At 56.0% G+C, this 12,725-nt stretch overlaps 1 protein-coding gene across 1 annotated transcript; it reads right to left on the bottom strand.

The window, feature by feature from the left end:
• Positions 1–5,102: 5,102 nt before the first annotated feature.
• On the bottom strand, positions 5,103–12,480 carry LOC135881719 (2'-5'-oligoadenylate synthase 1-like). Its single transcript, XM_065408407.1, has 6 exons — positions 12,287–12,480; positions 10,271–10,565; positions 9,916–10,091; positions 8,051–8,283; positions 7,009–7,153; positions 5,103–6,407 (listed from the first exon to the last, which is right to left on the bottom strand). The coding sequence occupies exons 1-6, from the start codon at positions 12,449–12,451 to the stop codon at positions 5,922–5,924; spliced, it is 1,500 nt and encodes a 499-aa protein (XP_065264479.1). The 5' UTR covers positions 12,452–12,480; the 3' UTR covers positions 5,103–5,921.
• Positions 12,481–12,725: the final 245 nt, after the last annotated feature.

Genomic DNA, 12,725 nt, shown 5'->3' with positions numbered 1-12,725 from the left:
AGGGGGGATATGATAGAGGTATATAAAATCATGAGTGATGTGGAGAAAGTGGATAAGGAAAAGTTATTTACTTATTCCCATAATACAAGAACTAGGGGTCACCAAATGAAATTAATAGGCATCAGGTTTAAAACAAATACAAGGAAGTTCTTCTTCACGCAGCGCACAGTCAACTTGTGGAACTCCTTACCTGAGGAGGTTGTGAAGGCTAGGACTATAACAGCATTTAAAAGAGAACTGGATAAATTCATGGTGGTTAAGTCCATTAACGGATATTAGCCAGGATGGGTAAGGAATGGTGTTCCTAGCCTCTGTTTGTCAGAGGATGGAGATGGATGGCGAGAGAGATCACTTGATCATTGCCTGTTGGTCCACTCCCTCTGGGGCACCTGGCATTGGCCACTGTCGGTAGACAGGATACTGGGCTAGATGGACCTTTGGTCTGGCCTGGTACGGCCGTTCTTATGTTCTCTACTGAATCCAGAACTTCCATGGGAGTCTAATTTTTTTTCCTCCTGTGCTGAAATCTTCCCTCCCTCTAAGCTTTGTTAATGGGAGCACACAGGACATATCTCCGCTTACTTCAATTTTCCCCCTCGTTCACCTTTAAAACTAGGTTCAGTTCCCAAACTTTTTTTTTTTTTTTTTTTTTTTAAAAACACACATTTGAGGGTTCCATTTTGGCAGAAAGTATGTACCTAATTTGGGAGAAGGAAGCAGATCACAGCTGTCCCCATCTTTAATATGAGGTGCTGTATGCCAACTACACTTCTGGGTGCTTTTATTAAAGCGGAACATGCATGCTGGAATCTGTAGTCTTCACAGACTGAAAAGCAATATTGAAGATGATCTTGAGCTGCCCTGATTTAGCAGGCATACCTGCTGCCCCCAATTTAATCTTAAAAATCCAAAAGCATTATTTTGCTGTTGGATTTATATTTTTAGTACTAAGTCAAAGTTTGAGCACCCTGTAAATGTATCATGCAATTAATCATTTTTAAACAGATGCCCTGACCAAGTATCACCACAAGGGGACAGTCAATGCATAAAACAGCAACAGAACTGCACACAGAACTTGTGTATTTGCACCTGCTGTTTCAATTCACAGGGCCCTAAATGAATAGGAAAGGCAAGATTTGTTCAGCTAAGGAGACTTCAGTCAACCACAACAAGAGGAAGGATGGACAGTGTCTATCGGACAGGGTGCTAGTGTGAGATTTGGGAGATCTGGGTTCAAGTTGCTGTTCCTCCACAGATTCCCTGTGTCAGTCATTTAAGCCATGTCTACGCTCCAGGAACTAGTAATGTCAATGCAGACTGCAGTGACAGAAGGGGGTTTTCCCTATGGTGTAGTAACTCCACCTCCCTGAGCGATGAAAGCATTCTTCTGTCAACCTAGCCAAGTCTACACTGCAGGGGGGAGAGGGGGTTAGGTTGGCATACCTGGATTTTTCACACCCTGTGCACCATAACTACATCAACCTCAGTTTTAGGTGTAGACCAGACCACAGTCTCTGTACATTGAGGATAACAGCATATTATTGTGGAAGCACCTAGAAGTCCCAGGCACAGACCAGGCCCTCACTGTGATGCACAAACACAGGACAAAATGATAGCACCTGCCCCAAAATGCTTCCCCCATTCCCAGTCACCCCACCCCCAGGCTGAGCAGTAAATTCAGTAAGGCCAATGAGACCACATGCAGCCCAGCCCAGAACTACTGCTGGGAGTGGGCAGCCCAAGCAGGGTCATGGGAGACATGGGCAGGGGAAGGGCAGCAACCTACAGATCTGTTTGAGTGGGGAGACGCTGTTTGAGTGGGGAGTGGAGTTTATAGAAGGCCATGCAGCCCTCCCTGGAAAGGCCTAAGGCACAGCTGGCAGAGGCTGAGCGGGTCCCACCTAGCCTGCCCCTTGTGGTCTCTGGGCCCCCTCAGTGGGCACGAAAGCCAATTCCACTCGCTGCAGCCAGTCACGGGAGATTCACCCCAAAGGTGCCAGCCAGTTTGCCAGCCCTGCCACGGCCCCGCACCCTCTGCCAGCCCTGCCACGGCTGTCAGAGTCTGCCGGCCTCAGCGGCCCCATAACCCCAGCCACGACACCCCTCGCACAGGCAGCGGGGCCAGGGACCTAGCGGCGGAGGGGGGAGGGTCGCTTCAGTAAATCGGGGCTAGAGAAGAGGGCCCACGGTTAGTGCCCAGGGCACCCTCTCTACAAGGTAACCCGACCGGCCAGCTCCACCCCCGGACACCCACCTCTCCTGCCACCTCGTCCCCACAGCCACGTCTCCGAGCACCCCCCGCTCCACAGCCACCTCCCACCGGGGCGCACAAGGCAACCCCCAGCCCCGACGGTGACTCACCGCGGCCGCCCCTCCGGGCCGCGTGCGCCCGGCGGGAGCGGGGCATGGCGGGCCGGACCGGGCGCTCTCAGGGGGCGGTGCGGTGCCGGGCGCGCTCTGCGGGCTCGGGGCGGCCGGGGACAGGAGCTGCCTGAGAGGGGAACCACGCGGCAGCCGCCGGCGCCACCATCTTCCCTCGCTCGCGGGCGGGGCACTGGCCGGCTGCCGCCGCCGCGCTGCCCCCTGGGAGGCGCAGTCTGCGAGGGGGGATCGCTGCGGCCCTCGCGCTTTGTGACAGGCGCCCGGGACTACGAGGCCCATGATGCTCCGCGCCTGGGGCACCGCGGCCTGGGACACGGACTACAAGTCCCCGCAGACGCCGCGCGCGGACCGGAGCCGTGTTAACCCTTCAGCTACGGGCGGCCCTCGGGGAGATGCGAAGTCAGCTGCAGAGCGGTGGCCATGGGGCTGCGTGGGCCGGGGGCTCCGGCCTGGGGAGAGCTGGGATAGCAGCAAAGAAAGTGCTCTGAGCTTTGGGGGACGGATCTGGTGGCCGGCTAGCATCGAAATGCGCAGCCCCCCAGCCTGGCCCCAGCACCCCGGATTAACTCTCCTGTGGGCTCAGGGCTATTAGATTTTGTGGGGCCCCTGGGGGTTCGAAGTGTGGGAGTGTGCTCAGGGTTGGGGCAGGGGATTGGGGTGTGGGAGGGGGTGCAGCCCCAGCTGGGGGTGGGGGTCGGGCCAGAGATGGGCCAGGGGGTTGGGGTGCAGGCTCTGGGTGGGAGTTTGGGTGAAGAAGGGGGCTCTGGACTGAGGTAGGGGGTGCAGGGTGCAGGCTCCGGCCTGGAAGTGCTTACCGCGGGCAGCTCCTGCTCAGCAATGCAGTGGGGCTAAGGCAGGATCCCTGCCAGCCCTGACTCCGCGCTGCTCTGCTCCGGTTTGAGCATTGGCCTGCTAAACCCAGGGTTGTGAGTTCAATCCTTGAGGGGGCCACTTGGGGATCTGGGGCAAAATCAGTACTTGGTCCTGCTAGTGAAGGCAGGGGGCTGGACTCGATGACCTTTCAAGGTCCCTTCCAGTTCTAGGAGATGGGATATCTCCATTAATTATTATTATTATTATGTCCAGCTCCTAGGCGGAAGGGCCAGGCCGGTCTGCGTCGTGCATGCTGTCCGTGCTAGCAGGCGCTGCCCCCGCAGCTCCCATTGGCTGTGGTTCCCGGCCAATGGGAGCTGCGGAGCTGGCACTGGGGGCAGGGGCAGCATGCAGAGATTCCCTGAACGCCCCTCACCTAGTGGCATGCCGGTCAGCCGGTGCTCGCGGCTCCAACCCCGTGGGGTGGGGGCGGCTCTGAGGCTCGGGGACTGGTGTACAGCCGGATGAAAAGAAGCAGCGGGCCACATCCAGCCTGCGGGCCTGTGGGGTCCCCCTTAGGCCGAGGCCCTGGGGTGCAGCCCCTAAAGCCCCTGCGTTCATCTGGCCCTGACTCGGCCTGGCTGATTTGAACTCAGTAAGGAAGAGCTGCCAGCAGTTGAAGAAATTGGACTCCAGAGAGGGGGTCCCCGGGCTGCCCCCCCAGGTACCTGTGGGACTGAGATAACCTAGGGATGTCCCCCCTCCAGCAAACACATCTGCCAGCCCCATCACTGCTCCCCCACTGTGAGTCCCAAAGAGCTGCTGTCTTGGTCAGGCTGTGCTGGCCATGGGTGCGCAGGAACTGGCTAAGCCCCGCTAGCCCCAAGCCGCGGGGTAACTCCAGCTTCCCATCCCACAGGGACCTTCCCCCCCCATCCTACAACCCCCCTGGCCAGCCCACATTGCCAGCAGCATAGCGTAAATTCTCATTGCCCCTCTGCAAGACGGGCCAGTGTTATCCATAGGGAAACCCGAGCGCAGAGAGGTGATGTGACATACCTGAGGTCACAGATTTGGGGCACTGGTACATTCTGACTCTTTCCCTCTTTAACACACAGTCCTCTGCTCTTTTTCATTGTCTTCAAGACCAAGGGGGACCACTGTGATCATCTAATCTGACCTCCTGCATTACACAGGCCAGAAAACTTCCCTGAATTAATTCTCCTTTGAACTAGAGCAGATCCTTTAGAAAAATATCCACTCCTGATTTAAAAATTGCCAGTGAAAAATAATCCATCACACTCCTTGGTTCTGTTTAATTCTCTCTTTCGCTGCCTGATCTCTCTCTGTTCCCCTTCTTCCGCCCTTTCTAAAGCAAAAGCAGTTAACAAAACACCCAAATATACCACATTATCCAACAGATATGACCTCCCGCCAAGCTTTCTCTTCTCTGTCATTAGCCAATGAGCTGGCGATGTCTAGAAGGTGCTCTCAGTACTCCTGTTCTTTTTGCGGATACAGACTAACACGGCTGCTACTCTGAAATCTGTCAGTACTTCAGTGCATCTAACGTAGAACACTTCTTGTTATTAGGGGAAAAAAAAAAAATCCAGGCTCTGTCTGTTCCCAAACCTTTCCAGGAATAAATTGATTTCAGGGAATGCAGCAAAAATGACCTAACCCTACTCTCTTGGGTTCTCAGCAATTGGTTTACAATTAAGGTGACCAGATGTCGCAATTTTATAGGGACAGTCCCGATTTGTGGGTCTTTTTCTTATATAGGCTCCTATTACCCCCCACCCCCGTCCTGATTTTTCACATTTGCTGTCTGGTCATCCTATTTGCAATGCAAACGCTGATTGAGAGTCGCTCTCAATTTAATAAAAACAACGAGGAGTGGCACCTCAGACACTTAACAAATTTATTTGGGCATAAGCTTTCATGGGTTAGAACCCACTTCATCAGATGCATGGAGTGAAAAATACAGCAAGCAGAATATACATTATAGCACATGTGGGGGGCCATGCTGCAGAGTGAGCCCCCCCGCCCTTGATGCAGCCAGTGCTGCTGTGTGCAGGAGGGCACAGGAGGGAAGCTGGATGCTTCCCTTTGCCTCCCCCTGCTGGCTGATCCTGGCATTGCACCTGCCATTGGCTGCTCATCCTCTCTGCTAAGTGTTGGGGGGCAGCAGGCAGGACAGAGAGTTTTCCCCCATATAATTAACCCTTTGTGTGGTCATCAATGGGGGCATGGATAGGGGTGTATGAATGTCCCCCATGGCCCCCACATCCCTCCTTCATCTGCCACATCCTCACTATCTCCCCCTCCACTGGGGGGTCCACTGGGCTCTTCCCCTCACAGGCAGCCTCTGTCGCCAGCCTCAAACCGAGAGGGTGGCATTTTGGGATCCGGTTCTAAGACTCAGCCTAGGAAGACAGGGAGGAGGAAGGGGATTAATGAACAATGTCTGGTGGGCGCCCAGCACCCAGCTCTGCACTGGGGGCAGTACGTCCTGAAACGGGCCATGGAGCGGCGGGAAAGAGCTCCCAGGAGCTGCAGCAGGAGGCGTGGGGATGGGCTGGCACTACAAAAGGACGCGGTGCTGATTCTGGAACGTAGGGGGCATTAGCAAAGCCCTGAATTATCATGCAAAGAATCTTGGGAAACATAGTCCACTGTGATGCTCTCTCTGCCGGGGTGCAGGTCCCAGTGACCCAGTGAGCATCTTACCCACCCCTGAGGCGCAAAAGCAGGTAGACCGTGCTCTTGCTCCGGATCCTGTAATGGGCAAGCGTGTAGTCGTCTTGCAGCTCTTTGCTGTTGAACGTCAGGCGCTGTTGGCTGGCGGAGACACCCGTGCGATCCTCGATCTTCTTCTTCAGGCCCAGGACGGTGTCACTGGCGCGGACGCCATAGGGGATGGTTCTGCTGTTATGGTCCTTCACGAAGATCTCCATCTCCTGGGGCTCGGTCATGAGCATCAGAACAGTGGTGTCGTAGAAGATGCCGTGTGATGCCAGGGTCTGATCGTCCAGCAGCAGCTGGTTTCCCAGGCCAGGCTCCTGCAGGGCCAGGCGCTGCGTGTAGGGAGAGATGCCCCATGCACGCTCGAGCTCCTCCTTAATCTCCCATATGGTAGTGTATGGGCTCAGCCGCAGGGCCAGGCTGACCCCTGAGAGCTGCTTCACCGTCACCTGCATGGGTCTGGCTGGCTGGAATAGAGATAAGGAGACGGGGATGGGTGGGGGTAGGACAGCCCAGGTGGGGCAGCGGTGAACCTCTAACGGCACCCTGGCATAGTAACCTCGGCTGGGGAGTGGAATCTCAACACGAACGTTTTCTGCAGCTCTGGGCCCATCAGATTCTGTAGCAGGGAGCTGGGCAGGAGTGCTGGCTGTGGGGGGAGAGGGATCTCCCAGTTATTTCAGTCCCAGCCTCTCCCAGCAGGGGGCGCTGTGGGTAGCGTGGCAGGAGCACTGGCTGTGGGAGAGCTCCCAGCTACGCCAGCCCCAGCCTCCGCAGCAGGGGGTGCTGTGGGGAGGGGGCAGGAGTGCTGGCTGTGGGCAGGGGCAGCAATTTTAGCCTCAGCCTCTCCCAGCAGGGGGTGCTGTGGGGAGAGGGCAGGAGCACTGGCTGTGGGGGGAGCTCCCGGCTATGCCAGCCCCAGCTTCTCCCAGCAGGGGGTGCTGTGGGGAGGGGGCAGGAGCACTGGCAGTGCGGGGAGCTCCCGGCTACTCCATGCTCGGGAGGCTCTGAACAGGGAAGAGCTCGTCACAGGTGGGGGTGGGAAGAGGCCCTGCGAGGCGTCGGTACCTGCACATCCCAGCAGCGGATGGGGGCGAGGCCGTTCCTACAGCACAGCTGGTCCCGGCACACGGCGGCTTCTCTCGCCAGCAGGGCCCAGCTTTTTCCCTGCCCCAAGGTTCCCGTCGGGTCGGCTGGATCCAGGATCACGGGGCTGTGAACACACAACGGATTCTCTCTGTCTATGTCTCCTGGGTTGAGCCACCTGCCCACGTGGCCAGAGGCTCTGCTGTGTGCCCCAGCCCGCTCCCTCTCCTCCATGAGCCGGGCCCTGCTCTGCGTCCAGGCTGCTGACACATCTCAGCTGCCTGCTGCCCACATTGCCTGCCCCGGCTCAGGCACCGCAGAGGGGAGCTGGAGGAGGGAGTCTCAGGCTTGGCCGACCGGAGCCAGAGTCCCAGGGGCTCGGGGATGGGGCAATGGTGGAGGTTGAGTATGGTCCGGGGTCACCCACCCTGGAAGAGCCAGTGTCCAGGCAGCTGAGGGGCTGGAGACAGCTGCTGCCCTAGTCCCTGCGATACTATTGCACCCATCTCTAGTGCCGGCCCAGGGGTGTTGCCGGGTACCACACGCACTCATTCACGAGCCCTCACCCCGTCAGTGTCATCATCCCCATCATGCCCATGGGGAAACTGAGGCACAGGGTAATGGTGGCGGAGTGGGGGACAGACCTGTGCCAGGCTGTGAGCCCCCCACCCTTTCACGCTCATATGGGTGCTGCCGGGTGGAATCCTGCTCCCTTCAGTTAATGGGGTTTGGCCAGTGAGTTCCATGGGGCCGGGGCTCCCCTTGGGCGTACGCCCCCAGAGGCAGCCTGGCTGCACATGGTGCAGGGCGTGCTGGGCTGGCCATCTTGCTTGGCTGGTGCTGAGTGTAACTGCAGGGGACTCGGGGGTGGCAGGGCTGAGAGACGCTGAGCAGAAATGCCAGTTTTCTGCTCGCGTGTCCCCGGGTATGACAGAGTCTCCCGTCCACGCAAGAAGGAAGGCCGAGCTGCAGCCAGACGTGAGTGAGCCGCGCAGAGATGAGAGGAGCAGATGCAGGGTCTCACCACGGCTCCCGCAGCAGCCGTTTGACATGGGGCCCTATCACGGAGGACTGGAGATCGTAGAACTCGGTCCAGTAGACGCAGAGCTCTTGGTACCGGCACAGCAGCTCCATCACCGTGCGGAACCCCTCGGATGTGCTGAAGTTCTCCGCCCCTTTGGTGCCGCTCTCCCAGGCGTAGATGGTCAGGAGCTCCAGGGCATACTTGGGGGGCAAGCCCGACGTTGTCTTGGAAAGCTGTTAAGGAGATGGGGGGAAGCCGGCCTGAGACATGGGATGGGGTGGGAGTACAGGGGCCTCAAATCCCTCTTGCTGCCTGGGCAGGTGGGTGCCCTCCCCTGACCTCTCCCCTGCCCATGTCCTGTGCTCACCACAACCCTCAACTACTTAGCAGTGGCCAGACAAGGTGAGCCGGGGTGTAATGTACCAGCTGGAGACACACAGAGAGAGAGAGAGAGAGAGAGAGAGAGAGAGAGAGTGTGTGTGTGTGTGTGTGTGTGTGTGTGTAATCAGACCTGCTCAGTTGTGTGTCAAGATCCTATATTGCTAACATCTAGTGGGGATTCTCCTTTAGCTCAGGTGGCAGAGGTCCGTGCTTCTGAAACGGAAGGCTCCACATTTTATTTCCACTGCTGCTGTGAAGTCCCCACAGGCTGTGGCATCAGGCACTGACTCATTTCAGGTGTTTATTAGGATAAAGAAAATCCTTCTCTCCCGACCCTGTAAAGTATCATTGGACAGGCTAGTGTAATTTCCACTCAAGTGAGCAGCAAATAGGTCGTTAAATCATTATCTGAAATTTGCTCTTTGTTCAGTTGCTTGCCCTGAGATTAGAGGAGGACACATGTGAGATTGGATGTTTGAGTGTTTGTTTGTTATGAAGCTACACAATTTAGTTCCAATGAGGAATTTATATCTCTCTATCTGTATCTATATATAAATTGTTGTTTTGTTTTTTAATTATTTTTAATGGATTCTGTTTCCCAGTCAGACTCTGTTCAAGATGGCTAATGATTCTGTTGTTTAACCTCTGGTCCAGTCCATGATCAGAAGATCTCGTGAGCGCTTGCCTCAAAGTGACCTAAGGCATCTAAACCAGTGGTCCCCAAACTTTTCATGTCGCGCCCCCCTTACCCATAATGTCATCTGTCCGCACCCATGTGGGAACTGGGAACTGGGAGCCGGGGACCAAGGCCAGGGCCGGAGCTGTGGCTGGGGCTGCGGCCAGGAGCGGAGCCACAGGGTTGGGGGCAGAGCTGGAGCTGGGGGCAGAGCAGGGCTGGGTGGCGCTCCCTCCCTGCCCTCTGTGGAGGCTGGCCCAGGCCCTGTGGTGTCCCCCCTGAATGTTCCTCTGTGCACCCCTAGGGGGGTGTGCCCCACAGTTTGGGGACCAGTGATCTGGACAGATATTCTGGGACTGCTAGAGAGGGACTCAGCAAACTCACCGGACTGGATCAGAGCCAAGATCCATCTAGTCCAGTGTCCCGTCTGTCTCCAGTGACACCCAGGGCCCTTTGATGGGGTGATGGAACCAGCAGCCGCAGCCCACCCCAAGAGCATCCAGGAGAGCAGCGAGCTAGGAAAGACCAGCTTAAGCCAAGATGACCACCACCTCCGGCAAGCAAATGCTGGGAAGCAAAGTGATCTTCTGGAACGACTGGAGAAGCGCTGGCAGGTGGAGGGGCTCCTGTGATCACCTTCAGTAGCTTTATTCCAGAGGGGTTTTTAAGGTGTGGGAGGTTCTTTTGTCAGCCGGGAGAGCTCCTCAGCTGAACCCGCATTAACATACAGTGGTAACCCCTAGGGCTGGTGGAGCGTGAGAAGGAGCAAAGGGGGTATCACTGACTGGGGCAGGGCAGGACACCTCACCTCTTTGTACCAGTGCTTGACCAGCCGCAGCAGGTTCTTGAGCTTGGCCGGGCAACGCTTAACGAAGTCCCTCTGCAGCTCGGTGAAGGAGGTGCAGAACTCACCGGGCCCAGCTCCGGCCTGAATCAGATCCTCATAGACCTGGGGGGAAGGTTTGCTGCCAGGAGTCACCAGCCCTGGGGGAGAGAGTGGAGGGAGGGTCACCACACACAGATCTGAGGGGAGTCCAGTCCCAATGGGCCTTGGGCTATTGCTGTGTCCCATACATAGGCTGCACCCTCATTCCCATGAGCTCTCTCAGGATAAGCCCTGGGGCCCATGAGGCCGAGCTGAGGGGCAGGGATACAGTCCCTACCTAAGGCATCGTAGGCCGGGAGCACGTCCACCTCGATGGATTCCGACCGCCTCTTCGACTGGATGGTGATGGAGAGCGAGCGCGGGCAGGTGCCCTTCTCCTTCGGCTGGGAAACCTCCACGTCAACGCTGAAGGCGATGGTCTGTCGGCACCGGTTCAGCTTCTGCTTGACGGTGTCAAGCACAGCCGCACGGTTCTCCATCTGGTCCCGGTAGCTGGAGAAGCAGCTGAGGAAAAGGACCAGATCCGCATCCGAATTGTTCTTCAGGGCCGTCCCCTTCCCTGCGGAGCCGCCCTGCCAAGGAACAGAAGCATTTGCTCACTGTGCTGCCCTCTCAACAAACTCAGGGCGCTGAGCTGTCCCTGCACCTGCTCAGCCGGGTCACCCCTCTGGCACAACCCCCCCTGCTGGGCAGCCAGAAACAAACCAGAAGTGTTAGGATGGGATAGAAAATATTCCTGAGATGAATCCAGTGTTGTAGTGTACACTGCTGGGGCGCCCTCCCCCCGCAGCCCCCTCTGATCACTGATGATGGTCTAACATCCCCCACTCGTGCTTTGGGGCAGAGACTTGAAATTGGCAGCAGGGTGACCTGCGTCTCAGGGATGCGCCTTTTGCCATGCCCGTGAAAATCCCCGCAACTTTGCCCAAGCTAAGAACCTTTGAAATATCTCCCTTCGCACATGCTCAGTACAGATATGTCAGAGTTTGGCCAGCCCCACAGATAACATAGTATTTATATAGCACGTTGTACAGTCAAAGCCCAGCTCCCGTTGGCTTCAGTGGCAGCTGTGAGCACTCAGCAATTCTGCAAATCAGACCCCGGGGACTCCAATTGGGCACCCCAAAAATGAAGAATGCACACTTTGGGCACAGTTTGGGGTAAGTGACTTGCCCAGCATCACACAGGAACTCAGTAGCAGAGGCAGGGAGAGAATCCAGTTCTCCAGGGCAGCATTCAACTGTCTAACCCAGGAGACCTTCCTGGAACCCCCTGCCCCATTCATTGCACATCTTCCATCTGCTGCAAAGTCTGTAGGGATCCTACAGACAACAGTCTCCTTCACTACCTGGCCCTGATTCACCTGTAGACCACCCTGTGCTCTGAATGAGGCAGGGTCCCATGGAAAAAATAAGATGTGATCATGTAATTAAAGCCTGTATTGTAATACATATGCACAATGGGGCCGAATTGAGGTAAAAATGGCACCTTACCTCTGGCATTTCCTAATGTTTGAGTTGCAATCTCAATAACTCTCTTTTAGTGTAATTTTTCTGGACGTAATAAATGGGACTGGGGAGAGGTTTTGCAAACTTTCTGTCCTGTTATTGGTAAAGAGAGTGTTGATTACAAGGTAGTGACCCAACAGGGGAAAGGTTGAGAGCCATTGATTCAGAGAAGATATATCAGATGTCTAATAATGCTAGATTAAAAGGCAACACATTTAAAACAGCTCAAAGGTATTTTTTGTGACACAGCATATAGTTAACCTGTGGAACTCACTCAATGAGGCCACTCTCCACAGGATTAGACATTCAAAGGATAACTAGAACATCCCTACTTGTTTTCAGCAGAAAGGGAAATGTACAAGGGAGACAAACCCTCATGCTTCAGAGCATAAACCAACCACTAACAGCCTGTGGTCAGGAAGAAACTTCCCCTATAGGCAAATAATTCTATAATTGTCCATGAGATGGGATCCTGTGCCTTCCTCTGAAGCAGCTGGTGTTGGTCACTGTCAGAGATAGGTTACTGGGCTAAAACTGCTCTGACCTGACAATGCAGCTCCTACGTTCCTACCTGACCTCACTAGCAAAGAGGAAGCCAGGGTGGATTTGGGATAATGACCCCCTGTAGCCAGCTGTAAGTGGCAGCCTCGTTCGGCATCCCTTGGCCTATCCAGCTGGGGGTTTCGGCTTCCCCTGATCACAGCATAGGCACCCAGGCTTTCGCCTGTACCAAAGGAGCCCTGACAAGCTCTTTCACACCGACAGCTGGTCCAGAACAGACTCACCTTCACCGTCTTGAACACCTTGATGTCGTCAAAGCACGTCTCCTTCAGGAAATCACAGATCCTCCGGACAATGTCTTTCACCTGCAGCTGGAATTCCTCGCTGGGCTGGAGATGCTCCGCGATCCAGGCATCCAGTGAGCCCGCGGGCACCTGGTACAGCTCCATCTCTGCTGCTTTGCTCCCTGTCCCTGCCTTCCTCTGCTGCTGCTGCTTTTAAGCAACCCGGGCACAGCCCAGCCCTGCTGATCTCCTCCCCTGTGGATGGCGTCAGACTGAGCTTGTTAAGGTGGCCTGGGCTACAGGACTGGAACTGTCCACCAGACACCTGCTGGGCATGGGCCAGGAGAGAAGCCTGGGGGCTGGTCCTCATCCCCAATTCCAGGGGCAGCCCAATGCACTTCCCCCATCCCCAGCTGCAGGGATTCCTAGGAGGGGGCTG

This window comes from Emys orbicularis, chromosome 7 (assembly GCF_028017835.1).
Source record: "Emys orbicularis isolate rEmyOrb1 chromosome 7, rEmyOrb1.hap1, whole genome shotgun sequence".
Lineage (NCBI taxonomy): Eukaryota > Metazoa > Chordata > Testudines > Emydidae > Emys > Emys orbicularis.
This window is presented reverse-complemented; position numbering and strand designations above follow the sequence as displayed.